Source organism: Canis lupus, chromosome 1 (genome assembly GCF_048164855.1).
Source record: "Canis lupus baileyi chromosome 1, mCanLup2.hap1, whole genome shotgun sequence".
Taxonomy (NCBI): Eukaryota; Metazoa; Chordata; class Mammalia; order Carnivora; family Canidae; genus Canis; species Canis lupus.
The window spans coordinates 50,181,869-50,202,755 of record NC_132838.1 but is presented as its reverse complement, the minus strand read 5'-3'; the positions used below and the strand labels follow the sequence as shown (position 1 = coordinate 50,202,755).

At 46.7% G+C, this 20,887-nt stretch overlaps 1 protein-coding gene across 1 annotated transcript in view; it reads right to left on the bottom strand.

The window, feature by feature from the left end:
- Positions 1 to 218: 218 nt before the first annotated feature.
- SLC22A1 (solute carrier family 22 member 1) overlaps positions 219 to 20,887 on the bottom strand; it is a 30,169-nt gene continuing 9,500 nt past the window's right edge. Inside the window, exons 4-11 of the mRNA XM_072829879.1 lie at positions 19,359 to 19,527; positions 17,943 to 18,057; positions 17,624 to 17,730; positions 14,046 to 14,260; positions 11,165 to 11,273; positions 4,867 to 4,979; positions 3,620 to 3,719; positions 219 to 1,662 (exon numbers count right to left, since the gene is read on the bottom strand). Of these exons, the coding sequence (XP_072685980.1) occupies positions 1,596 to 1,662; positions 3,620 to 3,719; positions 4,867 to 4,979; positions 11,165 to 11,273; positions 14,046 to 14,260; positions 17,624 to 17,730; positions 17,943 to 18,057; positions 19,359 to 19,527 (995 nt within the window). The 3' untranslated portion in view covers positions 219 to 1,595. The remainder of the gene's footprint in view (positions 1,663 to 3,619; positions 3,720 to 4,866; positions 4,980 to 11,164; positions 11,274 to 14,045; positions 14,261 to 17,623; positions 17,731 to 17,942; positions 18,058 to 19,358; positions 19,528 to 20,887) is intronic.

Below are 20,887 nucleotides of genomic sequence, written 5' to 3'. Positions count from 1 at the left end.
GTCAGGCAACAAACACACTTTCTGCAGTTGGGCTCCAGGTAAAACCCGGTCTCCAGGCCTGAGAGACCCCCCTCCATTGGGGGAGCAGGTGAGCAGATGCCCTGGAGGAGGCCGACCCTCAGTCCACACACACACACACACACTCCTCTTGGCTAAAGCCTCCTCAGAAGTTTCACCAAAGGATTCTAAGAAGGAACCGAGAAGGCATTTCCAACACATATTTTAAATATTTTATTTTATTTATTTATTCGTGAGAGACACACCTAGAGAGGCAGAGACACAGGCAGAGGGAGAAGCAGGCTCCATGCAGGGAGCCTGATGCAGGACTCGATCCCGGGACTGGGATCACACCCTGAGCCAAAGGTAGATGCTCAACCACTGAGCCACCCAGGGATCCCTCTAACACATATTTTAAAAAATGATTTGAAGCCCACATTATATATTTGTTAGGACTGAAGGATATGTTACGATCAGAAAGATATCAGGCAAGGGCCTTGGCGTGGAGCAGAAATGAAGTGCTGGTCCTCTCCGTGTAGCCAGATGTATTTTAAAATAGAGTTCGGAAGACAGGGCCTTTCTTTTCTTTCTTTCTTTTTGTCAAGGGCAAAGCTGTAGATTTCCAAGTAGCCAATGTCCATCCTCAAAGGAAGACCAAATGCCGCTCAGGCCTGAACGCTGTGGTCTTGTGTCCCTGAGAGGATCACTGAGCTTGGCCCATGAGGCCAGATGTGTTTATGACACAACCACCTGTCTCTCACCATCCCTCCCAGTTCACATTAGGAACTTTGTTTCCCAATACACTCTGAGGGCTGGCTACTATGTTGTCTTTGATTTATTTCACTGGTAAAGAAATTTAAAAAAAAAATTGTATGTACTCTATAGGAATGAAATCACTTCTTCAACCAGAACTTGAACCATGTACCACATAACTCACAGTAAACTGAACTCTTTTTGATATATTTAGTACAATGCTTTACAGCTGGCGTAGGAGTTTACCTTCTAGAATCACCAACAAGAATGAAAACCAAGAGTGAAATTGAATCCAATACTCCTGGAGCAGAGGTGGCCAAAACTTCTTCCTAAGAAGATTACAGTACTTCTTGCTTTTGGATGAAGGTCAGGTTTTATTCTATTAGTTGTGTGCAAACATGACTCAGGTATGGTTTGCTGGAAGTGCCGCCATGCTTGAGAAACAAGTGCCCTTCAAGAAAGTTACATGTTGAGATACTTTTGCCAAGATAGGTACTACAAATACAAAGACATTTTCTCTCAGAGTGAATAAAACAGTGGGAAACCAGTAACACAAGCCTCTTTTACAGCAATGTTTAAATTCTACTGACTCTTCAAAATATTTTAGATAATTAGTAACTGGTAACCACCAACAGCTCTCACTAGGAAAGGTAAGTAGATGAAAGATAACCAGAGCTTTGGGAGATTTCAAAGGAAGAAAATAAAACTCATGCAGTGTTCTTCAAGTTATTGGTTTAGGGGCAGGCAAGAGTGACGAAGAACAGAGAAATAAGGGTTTGTAAGCATTTCTTCAGATGAAAACCCCATCTTCATCTCTGCCACTCATTCCGAGCGAAGTGTCTCTCTCAGGTGCCGGCACGTTCTGATGTCTGGATCTGAAGGTAAATCATGTTTTCTTTGGGCTTTGCTATCCTGCAGCAGCCAAAAATAAAAATGAAAGTTAAAAAAAAAAAAAAAAGTCAATGTTTTGATTAAGCAACTGTTGCAGGGCGCCTGGGTGGTGCCATTGGTTAAATGTCTGACTCTTGGTTTTGGCTCAGGTCGTGATCTCAGGGTCATGGGTTCGAGCCCCAAGTCGGGCTCCTACTGAATAGGGAGTCTACTTAAGACTCTCTCTCTCTCTCTGCCCCTCCCTCCTGTTCACTTTCTCTGTTTAAAATAAATAAATCTTAAAAAAAAAACTATTGCAAAAAAGAAGAAAGAAAGAAAAAGAAACTATGGCAAAGTTGTCCATAGGAATACATTTCAAAAGGTGAAAATGAGATTAGCAAAAGAGAGAAGAGGCCAGCAGAGGAAGATTTCAAAAGATAAGCAAGTGCCTATGGACAAATTGTAATGAAACAGCTTATGATCTGGTAATCAATATTAGCTATCTGTCCGCAACTAGAAAATGTGTTTACAGTTAAAATAGAGTGTCCCTTATCAGTGCTGAGACACCCATTATTTCTCAAAGTGAAGTTTATGAAGCACTTAAATGCACTTCATTGGCAGAGTTTATTAAAAGCACAGATTCTTGGGGCACAGTTTTCGTTTACCAACTCGATAACCCTAGAAAGCCCAGGAATCTGCATTTCAGTAAGCCGCTTTTATTTGATTCTTCTACATACTCCGTTTTGAGACTCACCGAGGAGTTTACACAATATGCGAGAAGAATGGAGAGAATTCCAGATTTATTGAACACCTACTATGTCCCAGGCAATTGTTTAGTCACTGTCACCTGCTTTATCTCATTGCATTTTCCCAGCGACCCTCCAAACTGAGTCCTACTGTAGCTACTTCTCAGGCAAGGAAGTTAACTTTCTTTAAGGTTCAACAACATCCCCAAAGTCACTGGCCAAGTGGATGACTGGCTTTGAGCCCAGGTCACTCTGACCCTACAGACTATTATCAGGGACACATGCGTCTTTCCTATGGAATTCACAGAGTGAGCCTGGACGGGGACTTGAGTGACCATCTCCTCGAGCACTATTTATTCCTTTCCTTTTTTATTGCTCTAAGAGTAGAATTAGAGGGGCACCCAGGTGGCTTGGTGGTTAAGCATCCTACTCTTGATTTTGACTCAGGTCAGGATGGTGAGCTCAAGCCCCTGTTGGGCTCTGTGCTCAGCAGGGAGTCTTGAGGTTTTCTCTCTCCCTCTCCCTCTGCCCCTTTCCCCCCACTCGCTCTTGCTCTTTCTCTAAAAATATAAAAAATTAAAAAATAGTAGAATCTGAGACTCCATTAAAGCACTTGTCCCCTTCACAAGAATGAAAATTTTAAGTCATTCTTCTTTGTAAAGAGTCACTAAAGAACCTAAACCAACAATTGCTAAAAGGACAGAAGATTGATTTAAACACAGTTCCTGGGCAACCCTGGTGGCCCAGTGGTTTAGCGCCGCCTGCAGCCCAGGGTGTGATCCTGGAGACCCAGGATTGAGTCCCATGTCGGGCTCCCTGCATGGAGCCTGCTTCTCCCTCTGCCTGTTGTCTCTGCCTCTGTGTGTGTGTGTGTGTGTGTCTCATGAATAAATAAATAAAATCTTAATAAATAAACATAGTTCCCAATGCAGAGCAGTTAGCTCCAGGGATGAGCTAGGGACTCTGTCCTTCATCAGTCAGCATCTCAGACACATGTGCTCTGTCCCACAGTTTAGAACAGATAACTGCCCAGCAAAAATCACATATTCATGCTCTCCAATCTTTCCGTACCCAGAGCCAGTGGCTGTTTGTGTTTCTCCAGCAGCTCTGGGAGTAAGAAAACACACACACACACACACACACACACATACTAATCTACAAAGCTCTCCTAATCCATTAAGACAGAGGGAGGAAATGGAGGCCCCAGAAGGCAAGTCTGGTGGGCCCCGAGCCCCAGAGCACCGTGCACTCACTTCCCAAGGTTCTCTGCATCCTCGATGGTCTCTGGCAAGGTGATCCCTTTGGTCTCAGGAAGAAGCAGCGTCATTCCCCCAGCAACCAGGCCCAACCCCGCTTCAAAGGAAACAGAATTCACAGGGAGCCTTTAGAGCACAGCCAGTGCCACTCCTAGGATGCTGGCTGCTAACTAAAGGGCTGCTAGGTGATATACCTGGGAAGGATACTGGTTTTTAGAAGTCAGGAACATCTAGGAAAAAATTAAAGTAGTAGAATAATTGGAGAAATTTCAGAGTAAGAAAAGGGAATGTTGCCTTCATTTTACTTCCTGTATGTTCTACTGATGTTTAAGTATTAGGGGATTATTTATTATTACATATAATATATATTACATATATTATAGTTGCCACAATAAAACTATACATATTAGAGAATTATAGTATAATGATTTGTTTTATATATAATATGTTATGGTTACTATATATAAACTATGTATATACTATAGTATAGAAATTACCATACATATACTATAGTTACTGTATGTTAATATTATATTATTACATATATGGCTTGAAGCATAGATAATATATTTGTGAGCAGTATGGGCCTCTCTCGTTTCTCCCTCTCCCTCCCTCCTCCTCTCTCCTCTTCCCACTCCCTGGTGGATCTGCCTGGGGCCCAGACCCAGAAGCTCTCTGTCCACGGACAGCCGTTTTGCCTTCTGCTCAGTGGCTGAGCAGGGTCTTGGAGGTCCTGAGGTCTTGGTTTGGGGAGAGAAAGAAGAGTTTCCTCCTCTGTCTCTAATCCAACTTAATCACTAACAAAGCAGATACCAAACTTTGATTCCCATTTGTCTCCTTGTGTCTGTTCTCAATTGTTAAGCAGAAAGAAGAAGGGTAATAACTTAGCATCTTCAAGCCTCCAGCAATTACATGTCAAATACACAAAAATTGGGAGTCAAGTTCATAAGAAAGCAGCAGGCTATGTCAAAATGTCTCCCAAATTCTGTCCTGTAGGATGAATTACTGGACTCTAGAGCCATCAGATATAAACCTCTGGCCTGCCTTCCAGGAATGGCATCTTCTCTTTCCCATGAAGCAAGACAGAGTGAGCCAGGAGATAACGGGAGGGGAGGCACCATCCTTCACCCCCTTCACTTGTCTTCTGTAAACTCACCGGAAGATATTATTCACTGATCAAGTCGTTATTAAACAATCATGCTGGGCTGGAAAGAAAGAATAATAAATATCCCAGGAAGTCTTACCAAACAAAGTAAGCGGCAAGCCGTGCCAAATCTCCATCAGTCTGAAGACCAGGAAGGGGGTGATGATCCCACCCAAATCACATAGGGAAGAACACACCATCACTCCAAGGTTCCTGATAAAATACAGAGAACAGAAAAGATATCTCTGTTATTCAGTTTTTTCAAATGTTAACCTTATCCTAGAGCAAGAACAGGGAGGGGAGAGAGGCTGGAGATAGAGTTAGTCACCAATGACCAATGATTTTTAATCAGCCATGCCTACATAATAGAGCCTCCATAAAACCCTAAATTGTAAGTTCAGAGAGCTTCCAGGTTGGTGAACGTATCTGTGTGCTGGGAGGGTGGCCCACCCCAAGCCATGGGGACAAAAGCTCCTGTGCTTGGGACCCTTCCATACTCATACTAAGTACCTCTCCATCTGGCTATTAGTTCATATCCTTTATTATGTCCTTTATAGCAATAAGCCAGAAAGTAAGCCAGTGTTGCTCTGAGTTCTATGAAACATGATACCAAATTATTGAATTTAAGGAGGTGGTAATGGGAATCCTGATTTATAGCCAGTGGGTCAGAAGTACAGGTGACAGCCTGAGGCTTGTGCCTGGCATCTGAGGTGGGGGCAGTGTTTTGTGGAACTGAGCCCTTAACCTGTGGGGTCTATGCTCACTCCAGGTGGTTAACATCAGAATTGAAGAGGATGCCTAGGTGGTTTCTGAAAAGTTGGAGAATTGGTTAGTGTGAGTTGTTCTTTTGTTTGTTTACATGAAGAGATAGGGAAGGGTAGAGAGAAAATATTAAGGAATGGAGAACAAAGAAAACTAGAGGGGGAAACAGAGAAATGATCTACCTGAAAGGGATCCTCTCCATGCCTGGTAATTGTCTTTGTGCTGACATCTATTCTGTCTTATATGAATAAGGCCACTTTTTTTAAAAAAATATATTTATTTATGAGAGACAGAAAGAGAGTGAGAGAGGCAGAGACACAGGCAGAGGGAGAAGTAGGCTTCATGCAGGAGCCCGATGTTGGACTCGATCCCAGGATTCCAGGATCACACCCTGAGTCAAAGGCAGATGCTCACCCGCTAAGCCACCCAGGCGTCCCATGAATATGGCCACTTTTAATTAGTGTTTGCATGGAATATCTTTTTCCATCCTTTTAAGCTTCTACTACCTCTGTTTATAGCATCTTTTCCCATTCTTTTCCTCTTAAACAAGCTTTATCATTATATTTAGAGTGAGTTTCTTGTAGATAGTACACAGTTGGGAAAACCTTTTTGTCCTATCCAACAATCTTTGCCTTTTAACTGGGATGTTTAGAAAATTCATATTTCTTGTAACTATTGATAAGTATTACCTTGTTCAGTGCTGGATATTTCTGCATTCCTGTAAATAATCTTGAGCTATGTTTTAAAAGCATGGTTAAGTAGGAACACTACACTGAGAAAAGCTTTATTCTTCAGGATATTACTTTTAAGTTTCTTCTATTATGATTATTTGCATATCTCTTACTACCTACAGTTGTAATTGTAAGAGTAGTACATTCCATTTATTTCCCAATCCTTCCCCCCAACTACCTTATCTTAGTTGGTTATATCACCTCTTAGTGTTTACCACTATGTCTTTAAAAATATTTATAACTTACTTTATCAGCTTTTAATGATATGTTTCTTCTTAGCTGGAAAAAGCATACTGAGGAAATTATATGCAAAATTATCTATCCCTGTTTTATGGAAAGATTGTAATAATAAGAGCAGATGTTGAATTTTATTAAATGTTCTTTACTATCTGTAGAGATACAGTTTTAATTTATTAGCTTTTAATTTATTAGCTCTATAAAAACACTTTCAATTTATTAGCATGAATTATAGTATTAGATTTTCTAATATTGGACTATCTTTGTGTTCCTGAGTAACTCATCTTAGATATGATATATTATCATTTTAATGTCTCCACTATTCTGTTTGATAATATATTGTTTGGGATTTTAATCAATATTCACAAACAATATTTGCCTGTAGTTTCCTTATTTTTTTTATCTTTGTTGGTCTTTGATACCAATATTATGCCAATTTTATTAAAATGTTTTTTTAATCTTTCTCCTTTTTCTGTGTCTAGAACAGTTTAAGTATCATTGGAGCTTTCTATTAATTAAGTGTTTTGTAAAATCTCCCCATGAGACCTTATGGATTTCCTCTTTATCATTGTTTAGGGACTTCCTTATCTTATTAAATACATTTTTAGCATAAATTCAACTTTGTCTGATAAGATTGTGGCTCTTGCTATATTTTTGTTTGCATTTACTGATATGCTTTCATGCATTCTTTTCTTTTCAACCTTTCCAAGGAAAAGTTGTGCATCAGCTATGCAACAAATTGTTCAGTTTTGCTTTGTAACCAACTAAAGGAGTCTCCTTTTGTCAATAGAGGAGTTGGGCCTCTTTGTGTTTATTTAAAGGTCAGAAATGCTTGCTCTTAATTCTGTCATTAGCTTTTATGTCATGCATTTGTTGTTTCTAGTGTTTTATTTTCAACATGTGTTTTTTTTTTCTGATAATCTGGAAGGTTTATATTTTTTTTAACTTTTTTTTCCCCAATAATCTAAACCCAATGTGGGGTTTGAACTCACAATCCCGAGATCAAGAGTCATATGGCCTTCTGACTGAGCCGGCCAGGAGCCCTGGAAGGTTTGTATTTTTATTCAAATGTTACCTTTATAGCTTTATATAATACATTTTATACTCTATTTCTTTAGACAGTATTCATTAACTTCGTATTACAAACAATTATAAAATGTACATAGTTGAACTTCCTTTATCCCTTTGTGCACTGATTTTAATAAAATTGTATCACTGTTTAGTGTTTGCTTGTTCATCTTAAAATGCACCTAAAACACTATATAATCTATCAAAATAAAAAATATATTTTATTTATTTATTCATGAGAGACACAGAGAGAGAGAGAGGCAGAGACACAGGCAGAGGGAGAAGCAGGCTCCATGCAGGGAGCCAGTCTTGGGACTCGATCCCGGGTCTCCAGGATCACGCCCTGGGCCGAAGGCAGCTCTAAACCACTGAGCCACCCAGGGATGGCTCCCCCTATCAGCATATTTTAAAAAGATTGTATTTATTTGAGAGAGAGAGAGGGCACACAGGTGGGCAGGGGGAGGGGCAGAGAGAGAGGGAGAAAGAGAATCTCAGACTTCTGCTGAGCACAGAGCGGGATGCAGGGCTCGATCTCATGACCTCATGAGATCATGATGATCATGAGCAGAAATCAAGAGTCAGGGGCTCAACCGACTGGGCCACCTAGGCACGCCACATCAGCTTTTAATAATACATTTTTATCCAAGCTGGAAAAACTATACTAAGGAAACCAGTGCATTACATCACATCCAACATCCCCTCTCCCTCCCTTTTCCCTCCCTGTCTTCTAGCATTTCTTTATTAGCAGATTTATGACATTTATTGCTGTTCTGTCATCAAAATCACATTCACTTTAATCCCACATTCAGTGATTTTCAATATTATAATCAATTTGATGTTCTCCCTATAAATCTGTGACTTAAACTTTCAGCTCAGTAACTTAACTAGACTATTCTTTACCATTGTTCCTTCTGAGTTCATTTTTCCTGTTACATAAGTGCCACTTCAAATCATAGATTCAAACATTCTTTTATTTCCAGAAGTTTCTTTGAAGTTTTTTTTCTTTCCTGAAGTTTTTTTGTTTCATTATTTCAGGTATCTTCTTTGGGACATGTGCATGCAAGCATGTGTGTGTGTGTGTGTGTGTGTGTGTGATTTCCAAGACTTTTAAACTTTGCTTATTTCAATTTTAATTTGCAATTCATAGCCCAGCCTTGCCTTTCCCTCACTAAATCAGTTCTCCTTTGCACATGACTTTCAGATAGGTTTCCATTTCTAGCATCTTGTCCCATAGTCTCCCAAGAATTTTTATCTCTGCTTTGGATCGCTTGGCCTTCTTCACATAGGAGCAAGCACCCAGCACCTTTGACAGTTTATACTTTCACTCAGTCCCTTGGGTCCAGTGGCCATGAAAATGGGATTGTTTGGCTGAGCTATTTTAGACTCTGGGCTCAGGATGCCCAACGTTGAAGAATTTTCTCTTTAATTTGCCTTCATCTCTTTGTACACAGTCTAAGTAAACTTTTACAGATGAGAGTATAAGACAGGGCCTTGTAATGGAGGACAGGCGTGGAAGAGGAGAGTCAATCAGAGCCACCTTTGCATAATCTGGCTATCTGAGGGGCTCAGATTGCTGTGCAGGTAAGAGTTTGGGGAACTGGAATATTTCTTAGAAACCACTAGCATGATGGCTTGGGGAATAGGAAACCATAACAGACAGAAAAAAGAGTTTAAGGGAAAATACCAAATTCTAATGAAAGTCAGAACTAAAACTTTAAAAAAAGCGGTTAATCACTTTTACAATAAAAATAATCTTCATTTAAAACTAAGTGTCTGGGCATTTGGGTGGCTCAGTAGTTGAGCGTCTGCTTTTAGCTCAGGTCATGATGCTGAGGTCCTGGGATCGAGTCTTGCATCAGGCTCCCCTCAGGGAGCTTGCTTCTCCCTCTGCCTATGTCTCTGTCTCTCTCTGTGTCTCTCATGAATAAATAAATAAGATCTTTTATGAATAAACAGATAAATAAATAAATAAATAAATAGTTTCCTAAAATACAGATGGCAATAAGTACTTACAAAGATGTTCAACATTGTTAGTAATTAGTCAAATGCAAATTAAAGTCACAATGATACAACTACCTCCCAGAATGACCTGGAAAAATAAAAAACTTGACAATACCGAGTGCTGATGAGGATGTAGAGCAACTGGATCTCTCACATATGACTGGTGGAATAAGAAACGGTACAGCCATTTTGGAAAACATTCTGAGATTTTCTTATAAATTTAAGCTCACCTCATATGAGCCACTCGTAGGTTTTTGCCCAAGAGGTTTGAAGACATATATCCACTTGAAGATTCATACCTGAGTGTTTATGAGTGGCTATATTGTAATCACTGCAAACTAGAAACAGTCAATGCCAATACACTGGCAAATGGATAAGTAAATCGTGGTACATCATTCACACATTAGAACACCATTCAGCACTCAGAAGGAACAGAGCTTGGAAGTCTGCAACCACTTGGATGGCCCCCATTGTGCTAAGTGAAAGGAGGTGAACTCAAAAGGCTACATGACATGTTGCTTCATTTACATAACAACATTCTGGAAAAGGTAAAACCAGAGGGAGAGAAATCAGAGCAGTGGGTACCAGGCGCTGGAGGTGGGGAAAGGGGAGACTGATTGCAAAGGGACGTGAGGAAGCATTTGAAAGTGATCGAAATGTCTCCATATTGATTGTGGTAGCTGGTAAATGAACACGCATATAATTAAAACTCAACAAACTGCATGTTACAGTGAATTTTGGTCTAACTCTGACTTTAAACAATAAGTCTTCTAGGCCTGGGGCGCCTGGGTGGCTCAGTCATTGGGCATCTAACTCTTGATTTCAGCTCAGGTCATGATCTCAGGGTCTCAAGATTGAGCCCCAAGCAAGGCTCTGTGCTCAAGGGGGAATCTGCTTGAGAATCATTCCCTCTCCCTCTGCCCCACCCCCTATTCATGCTCTCGCGCTCTCTCTCTCTAAAATACATAAATAAATCTTTAAAAATAAAAATAATAAGTCTTCTAGGCCTGCTGCTAAATATATTGAAATGTATTGTATCATCCCGGGAAAAGCCCAGCTTTGAGGTCAGAAAGACGCCCTGCCATTTTCTGGCTGTGTGCCTCTTGCAAATTCTCTCTCCCTCTCTGAAACTCAGCTTCCTCATCTGTAAAAAGGAAATAACAACAATATTAGGGCAAAATGGAAGATTCTAGAAATGCTTTGTGTGGTCATTGTACCAAGCAGAACTCTGTTTAATCAAGTTATGTCTACAGATGTCAGTGCAGCTGCTGGATTAATGCAAGCAGTCAGAGCCGAGGGCTGGGCTGAACTCCGTCTCGCACTGCTGCCCAGGGCTCTCTCCATGCAGGTGCCTGTCTTCTTCTGCTTGCCCACTGCATGCTCTACTCTAATCTTCCCGTTTCACATTCTCTTCCATAATTAGGCACTGACCTTCTCTTTGAGGCCCACAGCCCACCTCAGTGTCCAAACGGACCAAACTTTTCGGGAGCCTTGAGGAACCGTCTTGAAATCTGGTCCTTACTGAGCCTGGCTGATGCCCAGCTGTGTCAGTGGTGACCCAACCTCCTTCCCCTCTCTCCCCCCACTTTGTGCACCCACCTGACGAACGTGGGATACAGCTCGGCGTTCACCAGGCACACCATTTGGAACACGATGGTGATTCCCATTCGGCCAACACAAGCCACTGTGATGTTTAGCCAGTGTAGATCTGGATAGGAGACACGCAGAGGTGAGGGACTCATGTGGAGACTGTGCCCACGGAGTTCCCTCCCTTGAGGAGCCACGCTAGGAAGCTTGGACTTTAGAGCTGGAAGAGTCAGAAACACTGCCTTGTTTAACCCTCTCATTCTGGAATAAGTAACTGAGGGCTGAGAGGTTCCAGAACCTGATGGTGACACAGGAGGGAGGCTCCCTTGTGCAGAGGAAAAAACAAGCATTTAGGATCTCAGCTTTGCCTCCTGTCAGCCATGCGACTTAACCTCCTTGGGCCTTGGTTTCTTCAGCTATAAAATGAGAACAATTATAGCCAACCTGTAAGCTGTTATGAGATTTTGAGATGATTTATGTCACATGTTCACATGTTCACCACTACCACTCCAGAAACGTTGGCTTTTTAATTTCTCTGCAATTGCATCGCTGCTAGACCCTGACATAGTAGGTCAACAATAAATGCAGCCACTTAGGCAGCATCCCTGAAGCTGATAGACCAGATTTCTAATCCCCAATCTAGCCTTCATTTCCAAATATATACATTTTTTTTAAACACAGAACACCTTTCCAGACAGTCTCAGATGTGAGTACAAGGGAAGCAAACCCTTGTCTCATCTGAGTAGAGGGCTACAGGGCTCCTGCTTGCATGGGGCTCCAGGAAGCCGTCCCCCTACTGAGGACCAATTGAAGAATTGGGCATCGTCATCTGCTCTACCTGGATTACCCCAAACACCAAAAAGCAAGTGGCTCTTGTGACATGCCAAGTGACTAATAAAGCCTGTGGGGTCGCAGAAATTATGTTGTCTTGACCCCTGTCCCCTACTGGCTGCTCATGGAAGACATGCTTCATTTTATTCCACCAGCGCGAGGCTCCTGGGAGAGAGGATGCGATGGCCTCGGGAATGAACTTACCGCCAGGTCCAACCCAGTCTCCCAGCCTCTGGTCAAGGATGGCCAATCAAGGGTGTACTTAATCAAGTACACCCCCCAGCTTCCAATAGCAAGGAGATGAGGAAGTTCACCCAGACAGACTCTCCAGGGAGGGCCTTGCATACAAACCCCGGGGTCTGTAACCTGGCAAGCTGCTCCATTGCCCTGGCTCCCTTAGCACCTCGGGCCCCACTCCCTTCAGCAGCCACACGGACCGTGGGGCACGTCCCTGCCCATAGCCCCCAGTGCTTCCCTCCCACACGGGAGAAGCAGCCCAAGGCCGCCTCCTGCTATCCCCAACCTCTGTGCCACCACTCCTGCCCCTGCTCTCCTGATTTCAGGCACAGGGATCCCAGCCGCTCCTAGAATGCTCAGCTCTACCCTTCTCTGGGATCTTCCCTCTTCTGTCCCCCTGTGTGGGAAGCACATTCTCCAGATGGTGACACTGCTTGTTCCCCTCAATCAGGTCTCCTAATGCCACCCCGACCACCACACAAAGGATTAACACCCACCAAGCTTCCCCTTCTCTTTTTCCCTCTAGACTGTAAACTCTGTGAAGCAAGAACTTTCTCCACTTTGCTCATTGCTGAGATCCAGGGCCTAGATGCGTGCTGGCCACACAGAAGGTACTTGAAATATTTCCTGGAGGAGGGAGTGTTTATCATCTAAGGTGACAAGGACTATCGATGTAAGTGGAAAGGGTAGGGGATGGGAGGAGGGCCCTGGGGGGCATGGGGGGGGCTCAGGTTCTTGAGAATACAGATTTCAGGGAACTCATCCCACGATACCCTCCAGAAAAGCTAACCAAAACAACTCAACCCACAAAGGGCAGAGCACGAGCAATAAAACATTGAGAAAATAGCAAATCTGCCTTAGTGTTTATTCAACAGTCTTCCCCAAAATAACAAATATGAAAGGCAATTTGTGTACTCAGTTGAAAACCGACTCAAGTTATTCTACTTTGGATTATCTTGGGTGGTAAGAAGGATGGACTAAAGCACAGCACTCACCAAAATGTCTGGTGTCAAAAAGACTAGCAAAACCCAGTGCTGGCAAGGACGTGGAACAATTGGGGCGCTCAGGCATCATCGGTTGGAGTGTGCATTGGTCCAACCATTTTGGAAACCTGTTTGTATGGACTTAGAGCCACCCCTGACCTAGCAAATGCACTCACAGATTTGTACCCAAGGGAAATGAGAGTCTATGCCCATGAAAAGACATGTACCAGAATGTTCACTCGGCTTAGATCCCAGCAGGCAGACGCTGAAAGCCACGCAAGTGTCAATCAACAGTGGGACAGATAAGTAGCATGGGGTTCATACAGTGGAATGCTGCCCAACAATGAAAGGGAATTAACTACACTCCGGTGTGACCGCATGGACCAATCTCACAGATGGAGTGAGTGAATGAAGCCAGACAAATATATGTGCTATGGTTCCTTTTGTATGAAATTCAAGAGCTGTCAACATTGCTTTTCAGTGACAGAGGTCAGAGCTGTGGTGATCTGAGCAGGGAGGGTGAGTACAGATTGTCAAGGAACATGGGAGAGCCTTCCGGAGCATTGGAAATCTTCCATGTATCTAGGTCATGGTACCCAGATGTACACAGATACACACACGCAAAATTTCATCACCTTGTATATTGTCATCTGCTCATAGTGTGTATGTTACACCCCAATTTAAAAATTTTAAAAATTGTAAAAACCCAGTTGGAGACTAAGGTAACCTCCCTCCCGTCTTTGTCTTTGTTCTAGTTCGAGGGGAGTATCAAGGAATTGAAACAGTGTTCCCTCAGTTCGATAGTTCGATTACGGAGAAGATAGGGGAAAGGCATGACTCACCGTGTGAGATAAAAATCATGATGAAACAGGCTGTCCCCGCCACCAGATTGGACGTGGCCAACGGGCGGATGAGGCCGAAGCGGTCGATGGTGGCCAGGATGATGAAGGCCGCGGGAAATTCAACCAGAGCCGAGTAAAGGAAATCCAGGTAGAGGTTCCCACCAGTGGCGCCCACGTGCATGATGAGACCCTGGTAGAGCACGGAGCTCGTGAACCTGAGCACAAGGGAGAAGCACAGTCTCGGGTGGAGTCTCCTGTCTGCGGGATGGGAGAGAGTTTGATTCTGGCAGCGAAGACAAAGGTCCCCAAGAGCTGGAGAGCAATGTGTGTCACTCGATTTAAAATGTCCTGGAGCGGGCGGCCCGGATGGCTCAGCGGTTTAGCGCCGCCTTCAGCCCAGGGTGTGATCCTGGAGACCCAGGATCGAGTCCTGCCTCAGGCTCCCTGCATGGAGCCTGCTTCTCCCTCTGCCTGTGTCTCTGTCTCTCTCTCTCTCTCCCCTCTCTGTGTATTCTCATGAATAAATAAATAAAATCTTTAAAAATAAAATAAAATGTCTTGGAGCGAAATGGGAAGAGGGGGTACAAAATTAGGAAGGCTGTCCTGGGGGGCCTCAGTGAGGAGCTCCTCTCAAGGTGTATGTGACATAACGACTTCCAAGATACAACCACGTGTCCTAGAGATGGCAAACGATGAACCTAATGACCCAGCGGCCACAAGGGGACACGGGCAGGAGAAGGCGCTGGTGACTGAGCAGGTTCAACAATCAGGCTGCCGTGTGAGCTGTGTGACCCCAAGGAACTTAACTGAGCCCTCGATGCCTCAGTTCCCGCATCAATAAAGGGAATTCGGTCTTCGGAGAACACTCAGACCCCCTCGCATCCGCCCAGGCATGGAGACTCAGCCAGAGTCCTCCCCGCGGAGAGCGCCTTGCGCCACCCTGACAAGGGGACAGCGGGCCTGTCCTGACCACAAACACGTAAGGCTTAGAGGCCAGCCGTCATTCAGACAGACTGTGTCTACCTCAGTGCCACCTACAGACGAGATCTGCCCTCTGCGGACTGGCGACGACAGGTGTGACAGGTGCATGGCTGAGATGGTCCTCGCCACATCTCCCTCTGCACCCCTTGCCTGCCCACAGTAAGTGCCTAGTGGCTCCTGGCACGTGGAAAGCACTCATAAAGACGGCCACTAGCGGCGTCATCATCGTCATCTTCCCAAGGTCACGTACCCAGAGCAGAGCAGAGCAGGTGCCGTCCAGAGTCTTTCCCTCCGCACAGCGGTGCCGTGTTTAACAGCTGCTCCCCTCCCCCCGGAACCCACCGCGTGACTCCTCCATCTGTATTCCAGGGGCAAGGAGCAGTGCCTCAGAATATGGCACAGAGGGGACCCCTGGGTGGCTCAGCAGCTTAGCACTGCCTTCGGCCCAGGGCGCGATCCTGGAGACCCCTGCTTCTCCCTCTGCCTCTCTCTGTGCATGTGTGTCTCCCATGAATAAATAAATAAAAATCTTAATAAAAAAAAAGAATATGGCACAGAGAGCCACGGGGGCCGACTAAGTCACTCAGGGCGAATTTAGAGTCTCACGGGGCTTTTTTTTTTAGTGACATTATAGGATTTTAGAGACTAGAAACATGTTATGATTATGTTGGTATTTACACCGCAAGAAGAGACTTTGGTTGCTAAGAAATCACTTATTCCAGCAAGTAAATTGCCTATCAGCTCCCAAACTGAGATCACAACGGATATTTCTCATTAATATACTCCCTCGTTTTATCAAGCTGCACACAGGGAAACACTGGGATGCTCTTGTGTCTAGTCCTGAATCATCCCTGATTTCCCAGACGCTCACCAGGCCCCTCCCTTGGCCCCAGTTAAATGCGAACAGTCCCATATAACTGATAATAAAGGGATGGATTGAAGAGAAAGGAGAGCACAACCTGGATTTTGCCCTTAACGCCCATGCAGGGCTGCCATCTGTTGGCAGAACCCATGAATCGCATGTTGTCCGTGGTAAAACAGCAGCCCTGGTGTTAAGCACACGCGCTCTAAGCCATTTCCTTCCACGCGTAATGTCACGTCTGCCAACACGCGTGTGAGGTGGGTCCTATCATTACCCCCACTTGCTGATGAGGATGCTGAGTCATAGAATGTGGAGCTTTCTGGAAGCTGCTTGGCCGGGAAGAGCTGGGTTGGCCTCGCGAGCAGCTGCAAGGAAGGAGGAGGTGGAGGGAAGGCCAGTAAGAGGGGTGTCTGGGGTCAGCTCCTTGTGGGCCACGGAAAGGGATTCGGTGTTCTCCTCGGGGGAGTAGGAAGCCAGTGGAGGGTGTAGACGGAGGAGTGTGGTGCTGTTTGCTCTATGAGTAGCTCCTGGGGTGCGGGGCAGCAGCGTGAAGAGAGAGGCCAGCCAGGAGGCCCCCCATCCACACAGGCAAAAGAGCACGAAACTCACTCCGGGAACCAAGGGGGCAGGGGATGCCAAGGGCAGCTTCTGAAGACATTCTCAGATAGAGCAGAGTTTGCGGAGGGAGTGGGTGCAGGGGTGTGAGAGCAGAGGAGCCGAAGCACCCCACGAGAGGAGTGCCCTAGGGGATGGAAGTGGGGGCAGTGAGAGGAAATAGGAGGAAGGGAGGAGGGCGACACAAGTGCACCAGGCAGCTGGGGTGTTTGCAAAGATTCCCGGGGGCCCATCATGTAGCTGGTGGCAGGACTCTGGGGCCAACATGGGGCCAGGGCAGGTGACTACTGGGGCAAAGGGAAGGCATGGTGAGCCTGGCTGGTGTCTCCTGCACTCAGGATGGATTCCGTGGAACCGTGGTTATTCATTCAACCTTCAGCAAATATTTGCGGGGCTACCATGTGCCAGGCGCCACTCTATTAGCTTGAACCCTTGGTTCTAGTAAAACCTTCGTGGAAGTGGAAATGAGTGTACCAGCAGCAGAGTGGCTCCAGCTGAGGGGGGACCCCACAGTCCAGCCACCGGGGGAGTGACTGAGGAGCCATCTTCATGCCAAGGACAAAGCCATGATGATGGGGAGCTGGACGGGTGTCCTCTGAGGGCACAGGATAGGGAGCAAGGGAGCAGCCTGCAGAAAGGAGCAGACTGGGAGAGTCCATATGTGTAGATGAGTCTCATAATCAGTGGACAATAAAGGCACAGCCCCTCTCTGACAGGGTCTCTAAAGTGCCAAGATGTGACGTAGGGATCTTCTCTTTGGAAGGGCCAGGAGCCACTGACATCTCATCCACCTTCCTCCACTAAGTCAAGATGTGCTGTTCCCAAAAGACAGATACGTGGGATCTGAGACAACCTTGGGATCCCTTCATCAGGTTTCACTCATCTTACTGCTGACATCTCACACGCAACACGCTCTTCTTGATATTTTCCCCCCTTATTCCATCCTCAAGGGAGACATAAAGATGTCTAAGAGCTCGTCGGCTGCTTGAAATTCATGTAAAAATTCCTTTTCATGCTTCTCTTTTTCCACCTGCATTGCTCCACTGTCTTTAACTCATGCCCTGGTGCTCAGGCCGGCACACTGAGTCCATCAGGGGAAGGTATAGGAAAGGCCGCTTACCACAGGTACATCAGAATAAAGGTGTGCTTCCTCAGTTGTGGCGTGCGGAACAGGTCTACAAAGGAGGGGCTCAGCTTTTCGGTGACATCCTCTTCGAGAGAGAGCATCTAGGAGGGAGTCAGAGCATCAGCTGCGGCGCCGCTGTGGGGGAGCAGGAGCAGCCCTCCGAACCACCCCACCCGTTCCTGAGCTCAGCCCCATCACCCCCAAATTCCTCCAGGGCCTCCCCACTCCTCAAGGCAGCCCCAGAAGCATTTTCTAAAATCACAAACCCAACCCAAAGTTCAGTGGTGTGAGAAACCCCCTGCTTGTTTGTCACCTTTAGATCAGCAAGAGGCGATTTCCCGTTCTTTTGGGCGATGTGGCCCATTATCTTCATCACCTGAGCGTTCCTCTTCTGTGACAGCAGCCATCGGGGAGACTCGGGCACGCACCTGTAGACGCAGAGCCTCACCACGGGGTGGCTTCCCCAGAGCCAGGCGGGCCTAAAGCCCCGATCAGGGAGATGCTAGCGCTCTGAGCAGCACCCCCTCCTCACAAGGGGACTGGAATTCCTCAAGCAGCTAGTGGACGAGGATCTGGGGTCGTTCTGCGCTGGCCCAGGGGACCCACGAAGGAGCTCTGTGGGTCCCTCATACCGTCAGTGCCACCTCCTAAGATCTGTGAGCAAACAAGAGGATCACTACTTTCCTACGTGGGCTTCATGTCACGGAGGGCGGGTCCCACTCTCTGCTGGCAGCTGGCAGCCTTGTCCCCCTGGAAACTTCTCGCACAGAATAGATGCTCCAGATGCCTCCCCCAACCCTTGTGCTACAGCGGGCTGTCCCCATGTAATACATGGGCTGTTGAACAAGCCTCAAAATATCTCCCAAACCAAATACACCGTATTCACTGTCTTTGAACACCAGGGAGGTAGCGTGCTGTCCACTGCAAACCGGGTAAGGACATTACGACTTGAAGGTCAGGAACGTCTGGTGTAAGGTCTTCTGAAAACACTCAGGCAAAGGCCCCCCTGCCCGACCAGCAAGACTAGCCAGCGCGTCCTTCCCACCGGAGAGCTGGGGTTTCAGCCTGATGAAGGGACAGCAGACTCACCCTGACCACCAACATAGCCCTCATAGAGGCAAGCCCAGGTTTGGAGAGATTGGGTCTACTTCAGTGCTACCCACAGGTGAGATTTGCCCTCAGCAGAATGGTGACAAAAGTTGCAGGGATGCGATATTTCTCTTCCCGGCCCTCTCTGCACCCCTTCCCTGTCCCATAATCAAAGCTCAAAACTCATCTTTCTGGCTGCGCGTCCCTTGGGACCCTGCCAAGTGCTGACAGCCAGTAAGATTAACAGCTCACTGGGACTGGTTTGTCTCAGTGGCTTAATGTGCACATTCCCCGAGAATTTTCATTCACTTATTCATTCACTCATTCATTCATTCAACAAACACCAAATGTCTACTTTGTGGCTAGGTGGATTTTTATCTGACTCAGATCCCCCCATCTAAGGGGATACAAATTTAAAGAGGGTAGCTGCCCATGTAATGAGGGCCACCCCATAATATGAGAACATCTCAAATGGCACAAATGGTGGAAGCAGCCATGTGCCTGTGTGTGTGGCCACCGTGGCCCTTCGGGGGATGGACCATGTGGCAGCCAAGGTCACCAGGCAGTCCTATGGGGTGAGCTGAGCGTGGTCTGTGTGGGGGGACCGAGGAGCAGGGGCCCCCTTGGAGGACCCACATACCAGTAGTAGAGCAGGAAGAGGAAGGTGGGCAGAGAGATGGCCAGCTGGAGCCACCGCCAGTGAGGGATGGCATAGGCCACCCCCGAGAGCACCACGAGCCCCACGGTGAAGGCCATCTGGTAGAGGATCGCCACCATTCGTCTGTAGCCCATGCCCACGAACTCTGTGACTGAACAGGAGAGGAGTCACTGTTGAGGCTCCCGTGGCCTCCTTCCCTCCTGGCAAGCCCCAGGCCCCAACCCTCTCCTGCCTGACCCCAGGCTCCTTCTCCTGTGCTGCTGCTGCTCCACTCACGGCTCCCTGAGATCCACCCGGCTGCTCATCCCAGCTTCTCTCCAGCTCTTCCTTTTCTAATCCACCCCCACTTGCTGTCTCTAGTGTCCTTTGGGTGCTTCAGGATTCGGTCTACCTGAGCACTGGCCAATCCCTCCTCCCCAGAGCTTTGCCCCTATAAGCTCCAGACTGAGGTGTGCTATTTCTTTTCCTTTTTTTTTCTTTTTTTTAAGATTTTATGTATTTATTCATGAGAGACACAGAGGCAGAGACACAGGAAGAGGGCGAAGAAGGCTCCCTGCAGGGAGCCCGATGTGGGACTTGATCCCAGGACCCCGGGATCACGCCCTGAACCAAAGGCAGATGCTCACTGAGCCACCCCGGTGCCCCTAGAGCTGTGCTGTTTCTCACAGCCCTGGGAGCGTGTACTAATTTAATAAGCATCGCTGGCCTCCCAGGGACCTGGCACCACTCCAGGCATTTGGAGCATGTCATCAACTTCCTGGGCAGAGTCGTGTCTTCATGACCCCACCTCCTTGCGAGAGGGTACAGAGAGCACACACGGTAAATGAGTAAATCGCATGCCAGGCTGGAATGCACTCTGTGCCAGGGGGAATGGAAAGCTAACGGGTCGGAGGGAATCCAGAGAGTCGAGGGGGAAGGGGTGGCTGGGTTTCGGACAGCAGTGCGGTGGGGCGAACGTCAAGGGTGAAGTTCCAGGCAGAGGGAAGAGAGGACCTGGCTCTCCAGAGGGTCATGCAAGGGGGAGGCAGTGCCTCGGGGAGGCCATCCTGGGGCCCCCATGGAGTCTGGCCTGTGCTGCAGGAGGTGCAGAGCCAGTGCCCCAGGTGGCAGCACACTCCATGTCTGCTGCTGAGTTAAGATTGGGGACCAGTGACAGAGGTGAAGCGACGGTGTTGGCTTGGGCCCAGCAGCGGCAGTGAAGAGAAGGTGGTCCCAGGTGTATTGTGGAAGGAAACCCAGCAGCAGGACCCTGAGGGGCCGGAAGCAGGTGTAGGGAACTGGGGGCTCTGCTGACTGCAAAACACCTGGCCTGAGCAGCTGGGCAGAGGGGACTTTACAGACAGGGACTAGGGTAGGGGTCTGCAGGTGGAGCAGGTTTGGGGAGGGAGAGGACAAAGTCCTGGGTCCTGCCACATTGCAGGATTGGGGAGAAGAGAAGCCCCTAAAGGAGGACGACCACTGAGTCACCAGTGGAGGACCAGGTGGTATGTGACCTGCAAACACATGGGGAA